General features: G+C 39.3%; 2 protein-coding genes across 2 annotated transcripts in view; both read left to right on the top strand.

The window, feature by feature from the left end:
- LOC117294966 (ankyrin-3-like) overlaps positions 1 to 11,873 on the top strand; it is a 52,916-nt gene extending 41,043 nt beyond the window's left edge. The window contains exons 6-13 of the mRNA XM_033777524.1: positions 634 to 823; positions 1,332 to 1,519; positions 3,805 to 4,712; positions 5,216 to 5,356; positions 6,781 to 6,910; positions 7,605 to 7,711; positions 8,945 to 9,013; positions 9,579 to 11,873. Coding sequence (XP_033633415.1) covers positions 634 to 823; positions 1,332 to 1,519; positions 3,805 to 4,712; positions 5,216 to 5,356; positions 6,781 to 6,910; positions 7,605 to 7,711; positions 8,945 to 9,013; positions 9,579 to 9,700 — 1,855 coding nt within the window. The 3' untranslated portion in view covers positions 9,701 to 11,873. The remainder of the gene's footprint in view (positions 1 to 633; positions 824 to 1,331; positions 1,520 to 3,804; positions 4,713 to 5,215; positions 5,357 to 6,780; positions 6,911 to 7,604; positions 7,712 to 8,944; positions 9,014 to 9,578) is intronic.
- Positions 11,874 to 16,049: 4,176 nt separating this feature from the next.
- Positions 16,050 to 22,174, top strand: LOC117294363 (homeodomain-only protein-like). The gene is made up of 2 exons (XM_033776733.1): positions 16,050 to 17,166; positions 21,206 to 22,174. The coding sequence occupies exons 1-2, from the start codon at positions 16,894 to 16,896 to the stop codon at positions 21,284 to 21,286; spliced, it is 354 nt and encodes a 117-aa protein (XP_033632624.1). The 5' UTR covers positions 16,050 to 16,893; the 3' UTR covers positions 21,287 to 22,174.
- The last annotated feature ends 1,888 nt before the right edge of the window (positions 22,175 to 24,062 follow it).

Raw genomic sequence — 24,062 nt, 5'->3', positions numbered from 1 at the left:
AACTTTGTACGCTGTATCTCTTTTCTTGGCTCTTGAATCTGTCTAGAATAGATTAGTTTGAAGCCCTACAAAATATTAATTGCTGCAATGTAACTGCTGAGAACTGATATTCTTTTAAATCACATCCCATGGACTTTGTGCGTAGATATTCCGTACGGTACATTGGCTGTCAAACAATCTCATCTCAGATATTTATCAAACTTGGCAATCTTATTTGATTCTTTTAGACTGATTGAGGACTGCACTATTAATCTAATTATACTTTCAAACATGTAGGATTCGGCATACCACTGTAATGAGAGTCCAACAGTTTGGGTTTTGAGTTACCATATGGGCCCAAATTTCATAAAGCTGTTTGGCAGAAAATATTGCTTGAGAAATTTCTTTGCAAAGCAAATAAAGAGTGGGGCACCAATCAGAAGAACGTAAACTTAATGTTATTGGCTGGTAACCTGTTTCTGTTAAGCAATACTTTTCTTTGCTTAGCAAGTTTTTGTGCTGGGTTTGTTATGCTGGGTTTGTGTAAGGAAGGATCCTAATAATCTCTCAAGGGAGTTCTTTATGGTAAATGTTGTTCCTTATACCTGTCTAAAATGACCCCTGTTCTCTTCACCTCTCATCCACCCCTTACAGGTCCCTCTCAGCCCTCCTGCAGACCCTCACCATCGGTGATGTTAACGAGCCGGACAATGACGGGATGACGGCGCTACATTGGGCAGCGTTCCACAACCGCCCGGAGCATGTGCAGCTTTTAATGCTGCGCGGTGCTGATCTGTACTGCGTTGATGTTGATGGCAAGGCGCCGTTACATTGGGCTAGCCAGGTACCAATTTTTAATTGATGTTTTGAATATTAACTGCATTTACCAAACTTCTTACAAAAGAGAGGGGGAATCCTCCAAAATACTCTATGAGTTTTTGCCTGAAGTTGTTGATTCAGCATTGCACAGCCATGAGTCCATTTGAGTCCATGTATAAATTTGTGCAGTTTGTTGACTTGAGTCTAAAACTCAGACTCAAGTACCATTTGAGTAACAATTTTGGGGACTCGGACTTGGCTCAAGATGAGTACATTACATCATAAATGACTTGAACTTGACTTGAACTTGGACTTAGCCAAATGATACAAGACTGAGATTTTGACTTGACTAAAGTAAAGAGACTTGAGCCTTGGACTTGGACTTGACTTAAGTGACTTGAGACTCAAGACATAATTGAGACATAAATCAGTTGATTTCGAAGAGTTTACGTGTACAAGAAAACTCACTTTGTACTTTCTCACACCAATCTAACGAATTACCATTGAATCAATCTGTTATTTTATTATCACAGAATGGTTGTCTAGCCTGCTGCTCCATCATGGCCAAGTGTCGCAGCGGCGGTGCACCGCTCATCGACATGATCGAAGGATCGGGTAAATCCTGCGCGCATCTTGCAGCTGCAGCTGGCTTCAGCAACATACTGGAAGAGTACGCCGATGTACCGGCCGTCGATTTTGAGGCACTGGATCCCGATGATCGGTAAGATAGCAAAGGCCCAATGTCATGAAGCAGGGATGAGAAATGTCTGACTTTTATCTGGATTGATTTGGGGTTGGAATAAAGAAAAATTTGCTAGAGCAAAACCAATTTGGAATTTGAACTAACGACCTCCGGATAAATGTGGCGGCACTCTACCAACTGAGCTATCTAGCCATTGGTTGGCAGTCTCCCTATCTTGCTAATATCTATTTTTGGGGGATGCCAGTCAGAAACCATATAACAGTCAAACGATTCAAAACCCAAAGTATACTTTCCCTTTAGACAGCCAATTATAACTTTGGCGAGTCATTGCCGTGATAAAAGGGGTCTTTGGCTCAGTCCTGTATCCCACGGCCACAACTTTTTAAATAGTCGTTATAAAGACGTCATCACCATTGTTTATTGAGACATCGCCAGTCTTAATTGATCATTTCTTAGTAACATGCAATGACTCGGCCACAACAGAGTAATAAAGAATACATTAAGAATGAATAATTGCAGAGCACTCAAGCTCAACATTTTAATTAATTAAACTCACCGGGAACTCTTAGTTACAAAAGAATCTCTAGACGTGAAATGAGTTCAGTACAATGCACTTCAGGATTGAAGATTATATACAGGGAAGAGAATATATGATGTTTGCTTCGAAGATCATGTAATGATGCCGCTAACCCGGCAGTTATGAACAGCGAGAGACGTGGGCCCAATTTCAAAGAGCTGCTAAGCATGAAAAGTTGCTTAGCCTGAAATTTTTGTCTTGATAAAAACAGGATTACCAACCACATTTCTAGTGGTTGCATATTGCTTGTGCCTGGGGTTGATTGAGCCTTGGGCCCCAAAGCGAAAATCAACATCTATTAAATTGTGGCAGTACCCGCTGCTAAGGATTCAAAATGCCTCTAGTCATCAGGCTAGCTCGATGGTCTAGTGGTAAGACACCTGCTCTAGCATGCAATGCAAAGGTCATGGGTTCGAATCCCTCCAGGCGATTTGCCTGTCAATTTTTTTGTTCAATGAGCTTGGGGGAAAGTACTGAGTGTACAGTACTTAATACACATCGGTGCAAGGGTAAAAAACAAATTATAACTACATAGTACATGTATGTATTACTAGCAAACTTGCAGAATAAACGCAAGTTTACCGCTAGGATTCGAACTGCCTCTAGCTGCCGGGCAACCTCGGTAGTCTAGTTGGTAAGACACTGCTCTAGAATTGCAAGGGTCGTGGGTTCGAATCCCACCCGAGTAACATGCCTGTGATATTTTTTCACAGGACTCGAGAAAGTACTGAGTATACAGTGCTAAAAACACATCGGTGTATGGGTAAAAACCAAAATTAATATTCTTTATCCCCGATGCAAATTTAACATCTATTATAAGTTTACCGCTAATAGTATCCACCCTTCTTCTTCTTCTTCTATCGTTTGATCTCTGGACCAAGGTGGACATTGAATGTAAATACATTGGTAGTTTAGTGACTGCTAGTCACTTAATGGTATCCTCATCGAGGTCCCTGTTGTGCTCGCCCTTTTGTGGTCTGAAGTCAGGGCAGTCATTAGTCTTGGTGCAAGACGTTTCTCGTTTCCTTTTCACGCACACCGCGGCCAATTCACCGACAGCGCGCGTACCGACTCATTTCATTCAATTCAGCTCTTTTGAAAGACTCAAATTTGCTGATCTTGAGACAGATTGACGTAGACGGTAATTAAAATACATCATTCAGTGTTTGTCATGGTAACGTAAACGTACAAACATGAACAAATGCAAGTCGCCGGGTGATTAAAAAAGAAAACCATTTAAACTATTAATTTTATGGAGGGACTAGAAGCGCCTGTCAAAATAGCTCCAGATTCTTGTTTGACTTTTGAACAGCTATATATAGGGAGAGAATTAGCATCAAACTTAAATAACTTTTCACGTTGACGTCAAGGGGTTGTTTAGAGAGAATACAGTATTGGACTTGCCAGGGATTATCTGCAGAGACTGTGAATAATTTAGAGTGGAGGTGATGATGTGGCTTGGATGGAAGTCTGGAGAGGGAGTTGGGGGCAGTGTTAGCTAGCACTAGCAGCATCCTTCTAATCAGAATCCTGGCACCCCACTCCACTCCCAAACAAAAATTGAAAGAATAAACGATACAAAGTTTTTAAAAATCCAACTAAAAGTTTAAATAAATAACAATTAATTAAAAGGATCGGTGTGTATGGGTAAAACCAATATTCTTTATCCCCGATGGAAATTTAACATCTATTATTTTGAAATATTGTTTATGATTTCTACGTATAGGACACCACTTCACTGGGGAGCTGTTTCTGGTAAGCTAGAATGCGTCCAAATGTTGCTCCAGTTGGGTGTGGACCCGTCACCCCATGATGTGAATGGTGGGACACCACTAGACTATGCCAAGCAGGCTGCCAAACCTGAAGTCATGAGGATTCTACAACGGGCAGGTGCAGAGTTTGGAACAATGGCTTTGTCCAAATCCTCCCAGGAAATGGGTCGGATAGGGGAAGGGGAGAAGCCTCGTAAGAAGAGGTTCGGATTCCTGACGGACTGGTTCAGCCGTCGTAAGAACGGCCTGAGTTATAAATCCCCGTCAGAGGAATCGGAAGACCCCAATAGTGCCAAAGAGAGAACTGGTGTTGCTATGGCAACCTTTGACCAATCAAACTATGCAACGGGTCACAAGGAGCCGGACTGCGATTGTCGGCCGGATGCCGGGAGCTCGGAGGAAGATGTTTCGGACGATTGCCTCCATCCCGGATTCAGGACTCGGAAAGGGCCCTCGGACACCCTCGCTGATCAAAGCCTCAACGATCATCCCGACACAGGCTCCAACAAGCGGAGTATGAGCGAAGACCTCGCCTACATCAGGAGGAATTCTTTCCCCACAAGTGGCGAGTCGGACTTACTTGAGAAATCCCCGAGAAGAGGATCGGCTTCCGTCATCCGAGCGACATCACCGATTTACGTTGATGGCGTGCATGCGGACGAGACCTTCATCTCTAGTAGACTCGGAGCTTCACCGGTACCCATGCCAATTGCCACCAAGGGATCTTCACATTGGAATGACGATGCTGGTTCCCTTGGGGAAGTGACTGTCATGTTAAAACCTTTGTGTCGCGAGCTCCCGGACGCTGATACAGTACAGCGTCAAGCGCAGGAAATCCTTGATGCACAGAGAAGTGAAAATTGTAAGTTCTGTGTTCATTAAGAATCCTACACTGGTACTTGTTGTCTTAAATGCACTGGACAAATTTTTTAATTGTCAAAGACCAGTCTTCTCACTTAGTGTATACTCCCAACATATGCATGAACAAAACGAACCTGTTGAATTTTTTTATCAAAGTTGCAAGAGAAAAATGGGGGGAAAAAAACCTTGTTTCTGAAAATTTGTGTGCTTTCAGATGCCTAAAAAGGCTTCAGACATGTAGTCTTTTATCAGATTCAAATATATGAGTGAGAAATTACCTCTTTCTCAAAAACTATGTTACTTTAGAGGGAGCTGTTTGTCACAATGTTTTATAAAGATCAACAGCTCTCTGTTGCTTGTTACCAAGTAAGTTTTTACACTAAATATTATTTTCAGTAGTTTCCAATAGTGTCCAGTGCCTTTAAATAGCAAGTAAAATGTCAAATTTAATTTTGTGATGTACTCATTTGCCAATTGAGTCCTCATGTAATATTTCACTCACAGGGATAAGTTCTGGAAGTGGTGCCAGCCTTAAATCAATGCCCAGTTTATGCGGTCGAAGTCTCTCTCACAAGAACCTGTATGTTTCCAGCGTTCCAAAACTAGCCCCTCTCACAACAAGGCCACCTGTGTCTCCTGGAACAGGTATGTACTGGTGTGAACTGGACAGAACCGGATTGATCTGGATTTGAGTTGGTGGATTAAAATTATTACTTTTGAGAAAATAGAAATAGCTGAACACAAACTGCCTATGTACCAACCAAAAGGACCTATGGTACAAATGCAACAATTAATGGCCTGACGTTTCGACCCTAGCAGAGTCTTTCTGGAAGGCTAAAAAGCATTCTTTTTGTGTATTTCTTTTCATGAATCCAAGGAAGCCTTACAAGTGAAATAAATCTCCAACCTTGCTGAGAAAACAGCAGAAAACTTCCACAGTATTTTTGAAAGAATTTCGAATTCATCTATGTGTGAATGATGTGCGTTTTGAAAAAATTTGGTCCTCACAGAAAACACACTGAGATCACGCTTTGTTCACACGGTGACAATTTTACATTGTGACCACTCCCAGACTATGAAAACTGTGTGAATGATGTGTGATTTGAACATAATTCGTTGGTCCACACAGAAAACACACGGAGATCATGTTCAAATGTATATGTTTTTATTCAAAAAATCAAAATAAAAAAAGGAAAAGTTAATGATTGTTCTATGTGCTTCAGTGTTGATTGCTGTTTGAGCTTGAAACCTTAGATGTTTAGATATTAAACATCTTAATGTTTAATATCTAAGCATGTTAATGTTTAATTTCTAGGCATCTAGTGTTTCAATCTAAACATCTAAATGTTTAATGTCTAAACATTTTGATATTTAATATTGATCGAAAACAAAATAAAGCCGTTGGTCCCATGTGTTGTGTAACGCATGTTAAAGAACCCAGTGCACTTTTCAAAAAGAGAAGGGGTTCGCCCCGGTGTTCCTGGCTGTGGCTGCTGTATGCGCTGTAGCACCTTGTAAACCATTATAAGGTGCTAAACAATTGGGTCTCAAAATTCATCACTGCAATATTACCTATCTTTCTGAAAGTTTGTATTATACTCAGCGCCTTGAGTACCTTGTTTGGTAGATACGTGCGCTATATAAGACTTTGATATTATTATTATTAAAATGGTTAATATTAGCAACAACTGCAGTGCTTCTCCAGGCCAACTAAGTTTACGCTAATTAATTTTGTTTAGTACATACCAATGTATGACCCTAGCTTTACTGGATAGAACTTGATAGAACCGGATGGAACTGGATTGTTCCAGTCACATTGGAGTGACTTGCAGTGAAGGGGAACTGCTGCTGATTTTAATTACAAACCTAGTCTCTCTGGTATGACACTGCCCTGGAAGTGCAAAGGTCATGGGTTCGAATCCCACCCGAATAATATGCCTGTGTGTGGGTTTTTTCACAGAGCTAGGGAAAGTACTGAGTATACAGTGCTAACACACATCGGTGTATAATGGGTAAAACCAAATTAAAATTAATATTAACTCCATACCGTTGAATGATTTTTTGTACAGATCCTCTCTTAGTTCTCACGCATCGCAACACAGCGCCCTCACCTTCTGCGCTTATCCACGCCCACTGTGCACCAGCCAACTTATCAACCTATCACTTGAGTACCAAGGAACGGACTTCAGAAAATCAGTAGTAAGTACATGCGCAACATGTTGTTAAAGGCACTGGACACTATTGGTAATTGTCAAAGACTAGTCTTCACAGTTGGTGTATCTCAACATATGAATAAAATAACAAACCTGTGAAAATTTGAGCTCAATCGGTTGTCGAAGTTGCGAGATATTAATGAAAGAAAAAGTTGTGTGCTCTCAGATGCTTCATTTCGAGACCTCAAATTCTAAAATCTGAGGTCTCGAAATCAAATTGGTTGAAAATTACTTCTTTCTCGAAAACTACGTCACTTCAGAGGGAGCTGTTTCTCACACTGTTTGATACTAACAACCTCTCTCCATTACTCCTAATCAAGAAAGGTTTTATGATAATAATTATTTTGAGTAATTACCAATAGTTAGTCCACTGCCTTTAAAGATCACCCTTCAGCGACGGCAATGGGAGGAGGGGGGAACCATACATTCTTCAATGTTATTTTGAAATTCTGAAAAAGCATTGACTTATTTTTACCACAATGACGGGCTTACACCAGCATTATTCCTGACCTTGGGTAATGCGAACATACTTCTTCATTATAATGGGACCAAAGGGGAGGGGATGCGAAGAAAGAAAGTCATTTTCTGCCCCACCCCTTAACCACTCGGCCATGACACCCTTCCAGAAAACCGCTAAACCAGCCTGACTGCCCATGTTGAATATATTATTTGTCTTGCAGCGGTTCTTGTCCAACGATCAACCACAAGGGACTTCCCAATAGCAAGGGGAGTAATGTCAGGAGCTCTCGACTGGAAGCCCTAAAGCCTATCCAGTCTCAAAGTGCAGGTAAAAAGCAGGGATGTGATTTCTCCGATATTACCCGGAAATCCGTTGTTTTTTTAAGGCGCCCACCCCATTTTGGTATATTTTTTTATTATTGTTTTTAATTTCATAACTTAGATCGAATTCCTAAGAAAATGAAGATAAAACCATATGGAATACCCCAGATTGCAGAGTAGGGCTTTCAAAACCAAAGATAAATAAATGTATGTTAGCAGAGGCTTTATACTCGCAAGCTTTCACGCTTTGCGCTTGCAGTTCAAGTTTTTTATACATTATACACTTTCGGTACAGAAAAAAATCACAGATTTACAAATAATTTATAGGGTTTACAGAAGGTAATGGTGAAAGACTTCTCTTGAAATATTGTTACATGAAATGCTTTACTTTTTGAGAAACATTAAAACAATATCAATTCTCGATAGCGAGAATTACGGATTTATTTTAAACACATGTCATGACACGGCGAAATGCGCGAAACAAGAGTGGGTTTTCCTGTTATTTTCTCACGACTCCGATGACCGATTGAGCCTAATTTTTCACAGGTTTGTTATTTTATGTGTAAGTTTTGATACACGAAGTGTGGGACTTGGACAATACTGTTTACCGAAAGTGTATAATGGCTTTAACAAAAAATTAGTGGGGCAACCGTCACTACAATGTATACTTTGTGGACATTTGACTGGTAACTAGTTTCTGCTTAGCAATATACATTCATTTACTAATACATTCAAACTCACATTTATTTCCATACTTCATGAAAACAGTACAAAGCCATATCAATAATTTATAAAGAAGTAACCAATAAACAAAGCGCTTTTACAAGGCAGAGATTTTAAAATAAAGTGAGGCATCATCTAGAAGTCGAGGTATGTGGTGAGATGCCTGAAGACAGACAAACATATAATATTTGTCTGTGCTTAGCAAGTTTTTGTGCTTACAGGCTTTATGAAATTTGGGCCAGACCACTTTGGTACATGTAGCATAGCATGGTGTTTTTCAAACAGTGTCTCATGATCCCCCTCCCTGAAAGGTGGATGCCTGTTCTTCTTGGAGAATGCCTGGAACTGGTTACTTGAAATTGCCCTGTGGGAAATATGTCTTAGATATAAATTATACTTGTCACTTCTGTAACCATGTTGCAACATTTTATCTTGTTAATTGTCCACAAACTTTACCTGGACACCATTTAGTCTTTCCAATCTAAAATTGATGTTATTTCTTTCTCTTTTCTCACAGAAAAGAGCGAGAAGAAAAAGAAGAAGAAGAAACTAAAACCGTTGTCCTTGGTAACAACTAAACTCCCAGGTAAGCAAGCTCCGACACTTGAAAGAAATTCAGAAATTCTTGGGAAAATGTGGTAAGAAACAGGCTTGGTATTCTTCCTATTATAAGCTTGCTGTAGCCGAGTGCTCATATGCACCGGTCTCGACTTGCTCTAGTGTTTCTGATGTTTCCTTGAGCAAGACACTTTTCCATAACTGCTTCTCTTCATCCAGGAGTAAATGGGTACCTGTGAAGGCAGAGAATGATGGTTCTTGTTATTGATTTAGTTTGGGTGCAAGGTTTGGACATCAGACTTGTGTCCTTGAGCAAGACACTTCACTATAACTGCTTCACTTAATCCAGGAATAAAGTTGTATCAATGTTGGGTGGAGATGTTTCTTGTGATTGATTTAGCTTGGCAGCACGGGCTGCACCGGCTGAGATGGTTGAAGGAATGAAATAAGTAGCCCAGTAATCAGATAATGTTTGAGCGTTGTTGGGTACTGGTAACGGATGTGAGGGCTGTATAAGAAGCCACTATTGATATTGTTATTATTATTAAAAAGCTAATATTGTTATTGCTGTATTATTTTCTTACTCTGTGCAGATAGCGACTCACTTGATTTGACACTCTCAGCACCAGCAGGTTCTTCCAAAGCAGACATATTCTGCCATTCTTTGCCTCTGAAATTTGACGCATCATCTGCAGACCCTGTCACTAAATCATAGTCAAGCCATAGTCTGTGTCATTCTGTAGTTTGTATTATTCCGCCCACCATCTTTGTCATGTTACCAGACCGCAGAAGTGACAGTGAAGGTTGTTTGCATGATGCAAAAAGGAGGCCAGACTGTTTTACCTCAAGCCTTTGTTTGGTTTTGTTGAATTGAATGGAAGAAAACAAGATGGTTGCAACATACTCACTGGCTGCAGGTATTCTGCAGACTCTGCATGCTGTAGGTATTCTGCAGACTGCTGTAGGTATTCTGCAGACTGCTGCAGGTGATCTGCAGACTGCATCAGATGATCTGCAGACTGCAACAGGTGATCTGCAGACTGGTGCAGGTATTCTGCAGACTGCAACAGGTGATCTGCAGACTGCAACAGGTGATCTGCAGACTGCAACATAAAATCTGCAGACTGCTGCAGGTATTCTGCAGACTGCTGTAGGTATTCTGCAGACTGCAAAATGTGTGTACACTGAAGGCATCTTTCAGACTCTGCAGAATGTGTATAGACAACAGTAACTAGTTGCTTTGTAATTTGGTTTCTGGATAACAGTGCCTGCTTGATTACTTGAAGTGCTGCAGAATGATCCTCAGACTTCTGATAACCCATACAAAAGTGTTTCTATATTCTGCAGGCTAGAGTAGGCTCTTGTTAATTTGACTTCTGTCACAGAGTGCAGAGTATTTTCTTTCCTCTTTTTTTGTGTCTTAATTTTGCAAAAGATCCTTCCTCGATTTCCAGGCCACATTTTTGTACTCTAAATAGCATCGTTAACGTCACCATGAATTATTTTTCCATTATGTTTCCATTTCCATTTAACTTATGAAAGCTTTATTGGGAAGTTTATTAATTTCTGTCATTGTTCTATTATTCCAAGTAGGCCTTTAGGAAGCAGTGGTTATGAAGTAGGAATTCTGTAAATGACCTAAGTTGCTTGATGTCGTCAGCACAATAATCTGGTTTTCTCAATTCCGAATTCAGAATTTTATATGAATTTTATCTGTTGGGTAGAAGTAAAGAGTTGTGGCATTATGGAAAGCAAACTTTGCCAAAGTGTGCAACATGGACATAAATTTGTGTTCTGATTAGTCTTAATTTTTTAAGAATCAATAACAAATGAGAAAAAATTTAAGATGTTCGAAATTTCTATGAAGGATAGGTCATGATTTTAATTAAGGATTTGATTTATTTTCTTTTTCAATATTTGCCGGACATTATGCAATGATAAGTTAAATTAAACTATTGTTATAAGGACAATCAATTGAACCTCGCCAATCTCAACTATGTTGAGTCCTGTGGAGAAAACCCTTCATAACACTCGGGTGGACATTTTCTTTTTTGAAAAATTTAAAATATGACATTAATAGATGTCAAGGACAAATAGGTTAGTCTATTCCAAGGAGGAATTATGTATCTTTCATGAGGTCAAAATTATTACCGTTTTGATTGAATACCATGGAAAGACGAGAATGAACCAATTTCCATGAAAATGCAACTATACATTTGAAATGTGCATTAGGCCTATGTAAAGTTTGTGGATGCTGTTTGCGCAAGCCTGAAGGTGCATCAAACAAGGCTCTAAACCAAGAGTGTATTTTTATCAAAGACAGATCACTGTATATGCCACAAATTATTTATCAAACATAATTTAATTACTGTATTAATATATTCTTGTAGATATCAAAATTCTATCAACAAAAAAACGTGATTTTTATAAAGATTTCCAAGTTGTATTACCGGACAGTACTGTGGGACCGTTGTGCATTTTAGACACGCCAGATGTTATTTTAAAAACAAATTAACAATTTTTTTAATCACTCACATTAATAAGTGCAATTACGTGATATTCGAACAAAATTTTGTGACGGACCTTTTTAGACAAATCAGTTGTTAGGGTTATGTTGTTTTTTCCATGTTTTTTGTAAGGTGCAGTTGTTGTGACTTGTGACGTGCAATAATTCTAAAAAATTAGTGATTTATTTTTATGTACAAACTTGACGAGTGTCTTCTATCAACTTCTTTGTGACGCTGAACACTCTGTCAAAGGTATTAGCCTGTTTGAGATATGGTGCAAATAATGTTACTCCAAATCTGGATCTGTGGGAGGAAAACCCCAGATAAATATACCAGGGAAAACCCACGCAGTCAAGGAGGGACTGAAAACCCAATCCACATAGCGCCCCGGGGGATTCGAACCAGGGTCCCAGAGGTGGAAGGTTAGGGTTAGGGTTAGACACCACTTCACCAACCTGACCGCTCATTAGGATTTGTGGTTAGGTGATCTTTTCTTCTTAACAAACATATTATCAATGAAAGACCCATCATCTCATAAAATAAGTAAATCGCAAATCATGCCCGCACACTAGCCCTGGCGGCCTTCCACTTTCGTATTATACTGTATCTGTGCACAGCAGCACAGAGGGGGAGGCCTATATAGGGCTAGCCTGCACACTGACTCAACTGGTTGGCAAACTGAGAGGACATTGCACATGTGGTGGGTCCTGGCCCAGCGGTATAGTTCACCGGACCTAAGCTCTGATGTTATTAGCAAGACGAGTGTGGGTTTGAATCCCAGTCATGACACTTGTGCTGTTGAGCAAGGCACTTCACCATGAAGGCCGAGTCACACCACTGCAGCGATAACGAAAACGATAATGATCACGACGCAAAGAGAACGCATTCAATTGGTTGAATTGCTCCACGCAGAATACGCACACGCTCATTCAACCAATGGAATGCGTTCTCTTTATGCTGTTACCATTATTGTTATCGCTGCAGTGGGACCGGGCCTTAACTGCCTCAGAAAAAATTAAGAAGGTAGTGCATATCAGGCTCCTAGTGGATGATATAGATGCCTACATCCGTAAAGGGGTAACCCTGTTTCAGCCCCAGGAGTAGGTGACATTGTGCCCCTAGTGGATGATATAGATGCCTACATCCGTAAAGGGGTAACCCTGTTTCAGCCCCAGGAGTAGGTGACATTGTGCCCCTGGTGGATGATATAGATGCCTACATCCGTAAAGGGGTAACCCTGTTTCAGCCCCAGGAGTAGGTGACATTGTGCCCCTGGTGGCAGTTGATTTTGGTCGATAGCCCTATAGGGCCTATGTTATGTTAACTGTAGCCCTCACCTTAAAGGAGTTGCCGGCCTTATGACTTTACGGCAATACAAACTTTTTACATGGGGCTGATGGTGACCTCATAGCGATTGCCAACCACTGGTGTCTGTGCGGAGCGTGATTGTAGCTTGCATATATCATGGGAAAGAGTAGCTCTAAGAAATATGTAATATTACAATCAAATTAAAAGTAATTTATTTATATAATTGCAGCTTATGTTGACTACATGACAACTCAATCTACTTAATACAACATTGTCTATACTATATACTTATTTATTAAACAAATTAATTTATACACGTACAGTATTGAAGACCTTTAAAAAAATGTTTTTAAGCATTCCCACTATATTGTCAACACACATTTGATTGGCTATTAATTGTAATCATATTGAACCAATTAATTTATACACTATTGAAACCCTTAAAAAGTACTGTTTTAAGCATTCCCATTTATATTGTCAACTCACATTTGATTGGCTATTAATTGTAATCATATTGAACCAATTAATTTATACACTATTGAAACCCTTAAAAAGTACTGTTTTAAGCATTCCCATTTATATTGTCAACTCACATTTGATTTGCTATTAATTGCAATCATGTGGTAAACACAGGTATAAAACCCTGGTTATATTTTTTCTCATTTTTTGCTTCTGTCAAATTAAAAATGAGAGCAGTCTAGTTTTATGACAAACCAGTGATTATGTTAAAGGAAGTGGACACTATTGGTAATTATTCAAAATAATTATTATCATAAAACCTTTCTTGATTACGAGTAATAGGGAGAGGTTGATAGTATAAAACATTGTGAGAAACAGCTCCCTCTGAAGTGACGTAGTTTTCGAGAAAGAAGTAATTTTCCACGATTTTGATTTCGAGACCTCAAGTTTAGAATTTGAGGTCTCGAAATCAAGCATCTGAAAGCACACAATGTGTGTGACCAGGGTGTTTTTTCTTTCATTACCACTCGAAACTTCGACAACCGATTGAGCTCAAATTTTCACAGGTTTGTTATTTTATGCATATGTTGAGATACACCAAGTGAGAAGACTGGTCTTTGACAATTACCAATAGTGTCCAGTGTCTTTAATCAAGGCAGAAAGTGATGAATGGTACACACAAATAAACATTGTAGAGCTGAAAAATACATAGCCCTCTGAAATTGAAAAACTTGAAGAAAAAAAGTGGTAATAACAAAATTGGTAATAACAAAATAGGTGGAATAGTTAAGCCACTCCCCTAAATTTAAAAAACATTGCACATATAGATATGGTAGTAGAAGGCTTCCCGTAAAATATTACTTGCTGAGCTGCTGTAATTTTTGAGAAATTAGTAAAAACAATGTCACAAAAATAGTTTTCATCTCCGTTTTAGCATGTAAAAGGGATTTACCAGCTATGGTTTAACTTATAACTGGTTCTGGTTCAGACTTTCTCAATGCTTTAATAATTTTCATCTCACTGTGACAAACATTATTTTTGTGACTTGTTTACTCAGTTCTCAAAAACCCCAGCAAGTAATATTTGAAGCGAAGCTTTCCAACACCATAATCCTCAAACCGTGTAAGTTTAATGTAAGTCTGTGGACATTGTGTTTTGTGTCCCACTGTGTCCCACAAAAAGTACCCAAACCCTGTGCAGTTGTCCAATGGAAATACCCTTTATTTGCAAAATACAAATTACCTTGCCCTCTCAAAAAGGAAGTAACGGGCATGTTAGCTAGGTCAAGGCACTTTACAACATTGTTATCTTTGTTAATTTGTTCAACTCCCTGGTACTCATACAACTCTAAGCTGCTTATTTTATCCAACACAACTACCAAAGCCCTCACATGTTCCCACTTATACACCTGGGTGAAGAGAAGCAACTTATGGTTAAGGGCCTCGTTCAAGGACACAAGTGTCATGATGACCAGGATTCGAACCCATTTAGCCAGTACACATGTTGCATGTTACTCTCACGTTTTCATCACCTTTTGTTTTATCCCCGAAACTATAATTTCTTTGGGATGTGCTGGTAATTCAAAGCACATTGGCCTATCTCACATTTTGCAATTGATGTTAACATTTTGTAATAATTAATTTAAAAAACGGTATTGTTATAATAACAAGAACGTTATCTTAACAATAACTCACTGTAATAATAATAAATAAATGAAAACAACTAATTGTTATAATAACCAAAAACTCTAACTGTGTGTTTTTTTGTTGGAATGTTTGAATGTTTGTTTTATTTGTTTTTTAAACATTAAAGACACTGGACGCTATCGGTAATTGTCAAAGACCAGTCTTCTCACTTGGTGTATCTCGACATATGCATAAAATAACAAACCTGTGAAAATTTGAGCCCAATTGGTCGTCGAAGTTGCGAGATAACTATGAAAGAACAAACACCCTTGTCATAAGAAGTTGTGTGCTTTCAGTTGCTTGATTTCAAGACCTTATCTAATTCTGAGGATTCGAAATTAAATTCGTGGAGCTCGAAAACTACGTCACTTTAGAGGGAGCCGTTTCTCACAATGTTTTATACGATCAACCTCTCCCCATTACTCCTTACCAAGAAAGGTTTTATGCTAATAAATATTTTGAGTAATTACCAATAGTGTCCACTGTCTTTAAACAAAACAACTGTAATTTTGACAAAATTGCCTGAATCTAGACAGTTTTTGCTTTGTTTTTGGTGAAGTACATGTAGCAAGGCCACACACCACTTTTTAAGTTTTGAATCAGATTCGTAGACTTTTCCAGTCCCTCGTAGCCAGTCGATTCTAACAGGGAATGGGCAAGTCTACTCATCCGCCCTATGCGTCGCCATTCAAGACTAGTTCATGATACACTGATGGGTTGAACCAGTTCAAATCCCTCTCCCCGATTTGTACTTTTCAAAGCATTTTTTTTTTATGAGTAGGGGGGGGGGGGGGTCCTTTACCGAAATCCTTTATGCATGTTTTGCTTTTCTAACACACTTAACCGGCGATGACTCCAACGATTTTGTTTCCAGTCCATTTGGGCTCCCTGTCCATGAACAAACCTGTTGTGATCCGATTGCCCCAATGTAAAAAATATTAATATCCAGTTTTGGGGGTTTAATAATAATATCTGGTCTGTAAAGGGTTAGCCTTTGTCATCCAATAACACCTTTGTTGTAAACAGATGGCGGTGTTCCCAGGCTACATGGAGTGGGCCTCAACAGACAATACGGTAAATATTTATCGCAGTTCTCATTCAATACCCGCGTCACGCGAGAGTAACGCTACCCGATTTAGAAATCAACACCAATTTTCGACCGCTCATTATGAAAAAAATAAACACCCCTCCACCAACCACTGGAGTTTCCACTTTGCAGTATTTCGATGCCACTCCAGAGGGTTTTTTCCGAAGGGAGGAGTGAAAGTTCCCCAGGGGTCGCTCTGCTGCTTCGATGACACGACATCATGATAATTACCGATTGGTTGTGAGAGTGTGTTCAGCATTGGAATTATGCAGAGCGATAGCTTGCCGGATGCAGTAATATTGGACCATCAGTGTGTCATTGAATTTTGTGGGGACCGTGCGCATTTCGACCGACAGTTCTTCCCATTCATGCATCGCATAAACCTGATGCTAAATTTAGCCTGACTGGCAGTGTATACAAGTGTCGGTGCTCTTTTAACAACAATTTCTTACACGAATGCTTTTAAGTTTATTTTGTCGTCTATCGCTTGTGATTTTGTTAACTTCAGTGATAAACTGGTTGGCAAGTTGTGACTCTATTTTATTGGTTTTTTTTTTAAATCGCCCGTGAAACTGTTAGGTTCACATGCCAGGACGTGAGGCATGTTTTATTAAGTCTGGACTCTTGCATTTATTTTACTAGTTTCGCCCTTGCGATGGTTGTAAATGTTGGATTGTTATCTGCCGAATAAACTCATCGACAATATCAGAGTCAATAAAGTGGCTATTTCGGTTCAGCTCTGCTCACTCGTCCTAGATTGCTCTCTGTTTGAGATAGATTTGTGTAGAAAACACTTTACAGATTCGGACTTTAAAATCACCGGACTACGGTTCATCTATCAGCAGAGGCCGGTAACTACACCATGAGCGGTCAGCGAACACCCACATCTCCACCCCCGTCTTCGAATATGTACCCTGTCTTGCCGACAAGCCCGGGCGGTCCGCGGTCTCCGCGCGCCGCTTCCAGGAACACCACCGAGGCCCGGCTCGCCTCTCCGGACGACAAGGTTGTAAACAACGTCAGCTCCCAACAGGCTAAAATACTGGAGGACAATTTTAAGCAGAACAAGAACATGGATGAAATCACCCTTGAGATTGTGGCTGCAGAGGCTGGTCTCTCACCCGAAGACGCTGCTGTGAGTATACCGTTTCAGTCAGGGCAGAGCCTATTTAGACACTGGACACGTTTGGTAATTGTCAAAGAACAGTGTTCTCACTTGGTGTATACCTTTTAGAAGCATAATAAAAGTGCGTTTAGAAGCATAATAAAAGGCTTCAGCTGAAGTCTCTAGCCTTTTTATTTATTTTAGTGAGAAACTTTCTCAAAAACTACGTTTACTTCAGAAGGACAGCTCTACATGAAGCCTTTTATTATTTGAGTGAGAAATAAAAAATAAAAAAATTAAAAAAACTACGTTCATTCAGATGGAGCCGTTTCTCACAATGTTTTATACTACCAACAGCTCTCCCTTGCTTGTTTACCAAGTAAGTTGTTATGCTTCCTAACAATTATTTTTGTGCCTTAAGCTAGGTGTGCCTTTTCTAACAGAACAATTTCATCCGACCACGCCCTCATTCGGACCGGCTCGTACACTATACCCTTGACTTTTTAATTGGTCATTTAAACTATAACAATTTGTATCACTTCAATTTTTATGACACTTTAGGCCAGTTATTTGCTCGGTCGGGACGGGGGTCGATCGCGCTAGTTCTTTAATTACACGTAGGCCTATAGGTTACAATCGAGGTCTAACACCATCACATCGCTCTTCATGTTGCTCCTTATTATTATTACAAATATTACCTTGTATGGACCTATTTGATTTTGCTACTTAGCGTTTTACTCCTCACATTGGGCACCATTTGTATCTATGAGCTAGGACACCAACATCGTTCTTAAACCATATTGTTAAAACTAAAGTTCATTCTCCCACCGTATTTTTCAAAACTTGGATACCTCCTTTACTCTTCATGTACAATATCTATATCCCTAATTAGGTTTCAGTCAAACCACATGCGATGTATTTATTCAGGTTTATATACAGTCAACCCTCGTCACAAAGAGCAATTCGTTACTATAGAGCACTTTAAAGAAGTTATGCTTATAATATAAATAGTACATTCTGAAGTCCCTAAATTTATTTCTGGCGCTTTGTTTTGCTGTCCAACATGTTCCTGGTAATTTGCCATTTCAGTGGTCTCGTTCTAGTCGACTGTGCTCAAGTTTAGACATGTTTTTCAAAGCCACTCTACTGACATCATTGGTTCCGATTTGTGTGTATACTTAGTGGTGTTTCATAGTTTGATTTTCTTTCGGAAGCCATGCCCCGATGCAGTTAACCTTGACTTAATATTCAAGGCACAGGACACTATTGGTAATTTCGTATTGTTCGTATGACAACTTACTTAGTAACGAGCAATGGAAAGCTGTTGATAGTATAAAACATTGTGAGAAACGGCTCCCCCTGAAGTAACGTAGTTTTTGAGAATGAAGTAATTTCTCACTCAAATATTCGATTTGAATAAGAGACCTCAGCTGAGGTCTCGAATTCAAGGCATCTGAAAGCACACAACGTGTGCGACAAGGGTGTTTTTCTTCCATTATTCTCTCGCAACTTCGACGACTAATTGATTTTCTAATTTTCACAGGTTTGTTAATCTATGCATATGTTGAGATACACCAAGTGAGAATACAGGTCCTTGACAGTTACCAAAGGTGTCCAGTGCCTTTAAGGCTGTGAAACACCCATGACGAGGAGGGTGTTCAAGTGTGTTGATTATTGTTCCAAACGTAAACACACACATTGACGGGATCCCGTGCTTTGGGAAACTTTAAACCCGTGAAAAGGTGTTACCAAAACAGCAACAACAATAAAAGTGAAAACCGTAAAGTTCACAGCGTCAACAATTTATATTGCTGGGGTGACAATGGCACCCCAGCAACACCACAGAGATGCATTCAACAACAAAACTATCGCAGCCAGAGTCAATACAGCATAAACAAATCTAGATATTCCACAATTCCAGATAAAATTGTTTTAATTTCCAAGTGAAATCTACTTAGTGCCCACGAAAATCACCCTTCTGAAAGTGGCGTTTTAAAGGGTGTGCACAGCAACATGGTCATAAACTTCCCCTTAGAAACTTTTGCCTAAAATACTCTTAGAATGGGTATAAACAGATTTGACCTTGTTGGAGTAAAAAAAGGTGATTGCAAACAGTGAAATTTCGCTATACCGAGTGAGTTTAAATACTTTCACAGGTTTGTTGTTCAAGTACCTACTGTTGGTCACAAAAGGACACTCGTCTGGTCTTTAACAATTTTGTCCGTGGGCTTTCATTGTTTTAATAATTATTTAAAGTGTTATTTTAGTCATAAAAGGCTCCACCATGCAATTAATTAAGGATTAAACTTGATTGTATAATTTCTACCACTTATGTGCTAATCCAAACAGAATTTGAATAGGACTTCATGATCAAATCACGGGGAAATCATTGGTTTGTTTTTGTGGAAGGAGGTGGGTGTGACAATAACGTTGTTGTCATAAATATATGTAGTCGTGTACCGAGGCGTGTCGCTTGGAGTCACAGTGTAAAGTCAACCGGGTGACGACTTGGTGTCAAATCGATGTCAGTATGCAGTCTATAATAAGTTGGTTTTGGGCGCAGCTGGCCGTAGTGGCGTGACACGTCGATGTTGCTGCCATCCATCTCAATGTCAGACACCTTTAAAGGGCTGTCCATCTTTGGTTAATAAATGCAAGATCTTCAATGTGTTTGTTAAGATGATCTTCCCGTCAAAGGAACTCGACATACACCTACAATGGGCAACGTTGACAATGGGATATAAACGCCAAACTGGAAACAGCCATCAAACACCCAACGGAGCCCATGACAACCATTAGAGCCCATAAAAAAACCCGATAATATTAAAATTAAACAACAATAAACATGTGTTGACAATCACATTCACCACCAATAATGGTTTATAAATGCTGCTAAATTGTTATCCACACACTCTACTGCGTTCACACAATTATTTCAGCTACTCTTCTTTTGAACCGCAATGCCGACATGTTTTATGACGCTACAAATTGTGTCTGTCCCTGAACCAACGTGAAGTTAATGTCGCATAAATTACCATAGATAATGAAATAATAATTGCGCCAGTGGTTGTTTGTTTGCGCTTCACATGATTATTTTTTTTTTTCTGGTCTAGCAGTTAATTTCACCAACTGTGGTATTCAGAAATTAATGCCTCCATCGTAATACATTTTAGAATATAAAGTACAATAATAATTCGGTATTATTGCAGTAACCCAGCAGGCCCCTATCTGATTTCGGTAGTTTTCAACTTTGGATATTTGTTTGATGCATACAACAGCCATCATTTGTCTTTAAATAGTGTCATTATTGATAGGTCACGTCCAGCATGCACTTGATTATGAGCTGTATAGATTTGTATAGTGATGTCCACAGGACGAAACAAGAAACACATGTAGTAATTCATATTGATTGCACTTATTATGAATTATTCATTATCGAACAGCAACTCAGTATGCGCATGCTCATTATGAACAGAAAATTATATAACCTCTATAATTAATAAATGTATGTCTATTTATAGAGCCATTATCAAACTGCATTAACTGCCTATCTCATATATTGAAGATAATTGAGTATTAAAGGGGCACGAGATTTGGGCACTTTGGGCTAAAAGCGTTGCTATGTAACGAATAATGCTTGATTTTAAAAGTAGAAAATAAGGATTCACATAATCCCCTGGAACTGTGTTTTTTGTATTATTTCAAGAGGCAAATTTATTGTTTGTGTTTTACCACTATACTCACATTTCAACATTCAACTGCATGTGTTTTACAGCAGGAACAACTCTAAACTAAAAAGGATAACTCCAAACAGCAACATTTCAGAGGTTTTAGAACAATTTGTCCCTTTAACATAATAGGATTGTTTTCACCATTAAAGCAAAGATCGCCAAAACGGATATTAGTAAGCAAGTCTCGTGTCTTGATGTGGTGACGTCATTCATTAAAACGGCAGTGACTCAGCAATTTGCAAGATCTCTACGGGCAGCAAGTAAGTATCAGGCCTGTGACCTCATCACTCAATATAACAATGATTGAAATTCAATTTCCTCTTCTTCTTTTTTTCCAGAGATGGTTTCAGAACAGGAAAGCGATTTGGAGACGAAACGAAGGACTGAGTCCAAACAGTCGGACCCTGGAAGAAATGTAGAAGTGACGTCACTTTACCTCAATATTGGGGCTCAACAATGTGTATCATGGTACCACGTGCCGCCACTGTCACCAGAGCCACTGTGAACATATCGACGATGATAACTTGTTCCCTCTTTTATTAAGGTGGCTATTTTCACCTAACTTATGCCCCTAAAAAAGATCAAGAGTGTAGATGACGTTCACATTTTGTTATAAGCAAGCCAATATTCCGTAATTGGGTAGGGCGCCACCGCGCCAGATAGTGGCCATGGCAGCAGCCAAACACCATTTAGACTGGACCCCTGTCTTTATCCCCGCAAGGATACACAAGTCTCGAAGTGTGACGTCAGACGTTCAGGCTAAACCCATTATACACCCCAGTTCACACTATTTTTGAATTTTGGATCAGAGAGTGCATTAGGCTATAGGCCCCCAGGCTGACCCCCTACGTCGGTTTAATCACAACCATTTTGAATCCCAAAGTATTCCCACATTCTCCATGGAGCCTGTCACCGCTGAGATCAACCAAAGGAAACGTGCAAACAGAGAAGACATACTGACGTCACCCGATTGAATCTCTTCTTTTTCATGTTTGTGAAGAGATCGGCCTCAGCTATCGGGACTACAAACCTTTGATTTTAGACCAATACATGTACTCTTCATACTCCTAGTTTTTTGACTGAAGTTAAACAGGTTATGTAGTAGGTGACTGCTGCACGGGGGTTCAACGCACATTGAGGCTATAGATACTTTTGCTCTGGTTCAAACCTTGAAAACAAACTATATTGTTGTAATTTAAGTGAAGTTACTTATTTTAATCAATATAAGTGTACAATTAAAGACAGTGGACACTATTGGTAATTGTCAAAGACTAGTCTTCAGACTTCGTGTATCTCAACATATAAAATAACAAACCTGGGAAAATTTGAGCTCAATCGGTCGTCGAAGTTGCGAAATAATAATGAAAGAAAAAACACCCTTGTCACACGAAGTTGTGTGCTTTCTGATGCTTGATTTCGAGACCTCAAATTCTAAACTTGAGGTCTCGAAATCAAATTCGTGGAAAATTACTTCTTTCTCGGAAACTACGTCACTTCAGAGGGAGCTGTTTCTCACAATGTTTTATACTGTCAACCTCTTCCCATTACTCGTAGTCAAGAAAGGTTTTATGGTGATAAATGTTTTGAGTAATTACCAATAGTGTCCACTGCCTTTAAGGACGGTTGCATGTTTTTAGAAATAGAATGTACGGGTTTGCATGGTTTGTTGACATTGAGTATTTTGTTTTTGTTGATTTTTTAAATTTTATTAAAATTGACAAATTCGTGACTCGAAGGTCAAATTACAGTCTTTTAGTAGATAATTATGGCATACACTTTTGAAAAGGCAAACCTAAATTCTGTATCATCGGCACGTCATAATGAGATATGTCATTAAGGATAATACAACAACTATCACTTCCACATTTTGAACGTGAACTGTTTTACCATCGATCGACTATATAAGCGGCCACAAGCAGTGTGTTTAAAAATGCCAAGAACGGCCACAAATGGCCGCAAGAGTGGACCTACTACTTCCAGTCACACAGAGAGGTCAAAGTGAAGGTCATGTGCGGATGTGAAATTTTCCTGTGCAGTAATGTAATTATATCACCAACATTTCTAAAATAAAAACAAATTTTCTGTTTTATGGTATATTTGTGGAATTTTTTACTTACAAAATTGATTCAAATAAAATGAACAATAAGGCCTATTAGCGATGTCTATAGTTGAGTCATGATGTTTATACATATGGATGGTCCCTAGGGGAAAGCTGGACACATATGGTAATTGTCGAAGACTAGTCTTTTTACTGGGTGTATCTCAACATCTATATAAAATAACAAACCTGTGAAAATTTGAACTCAATTGGTCGTCGAAGTTGCGAGAGAATAATGGGAAGAAAAAAAACCTTGTCGCACACGTTGTGTGCTTTCAGATGCCTTGAATTCGAGACCTCAGCTGAGATGCTTCCATTTTAGACTCAGCTGAGGTATCGAATTCAAATCAAATATTTTAGTGAGAAATTACTATTTCTCAAAAACTACGTAACTAATTCAGAGGGAGCCGTTTCTCACAATGTTTTACACTATCAACAGCTCTCCGTTGCTCGTTACCAAAGAGATTTTATGCTAACAACTATTTTGAGTAGGTGCCTTTACAGATGGGGTTCACCGAAACGCGCGTAATGATTGGATTGCGCGCGTGACGTCAGACGTCTTTTGCGCGTGTACACAAAAGAAACTGAACAAAAACAGTCGACAGTCGCGCCAAAAAAGTGTATTATTCTGACTGAGCATTGCTTGAGAGATAGTCATCAAATCGTATGTGCTTCTCGAAGTTCTGCAAGAAAAGTGGTAAGATAACCTGAAATAATTGTCAACAACTATTGGACAACCGCAAGTACGCTAACTTTCCTTTTATGTGTGATAGGTTCTGGCTTCAGACTTGACAAGTTCAGTTGTGTGCGACTTTCACTTTTCGAAATCTTTAGATCCTTGAAGAATCTGTCTTGTTTTGGGGGAGACCAGCCTGTCATTGTCATTTTGTTTATAACTTCGATGAACAAACTAAGCCAAAGGGTACTCTACTCTAATTCCAAGTGGAAATGAATCAGAGTATGTCAGTCTGTCAATGTCCGGTAATTCGTTTCAAATGTAACTTGGAAGCAAGCAACCATGCCTTGCGCCCGTCGGGCAATTCTTCCGGAATTATGGTACTAGGGATCGGGGACTATTTTTCTCTAAAGGCTTCAAT

This window comes from Asterias rubens, chromosome 9 (genome assembly GCF_902459465.1).
Source record: "Asterias rubens chromosome 9, eAstRub1.3, whole genome shotgun sequence".
Classification (NCBI taxonomy): Eukaryota; Metazoa; Echinodermata; class Asteroidea; order Forcipulatida; family Asteriidae; genus Asterias; species Asterias rubens.
This window is presented reverse-complemented; position numbering and strand designations above follow the sequence as displayed.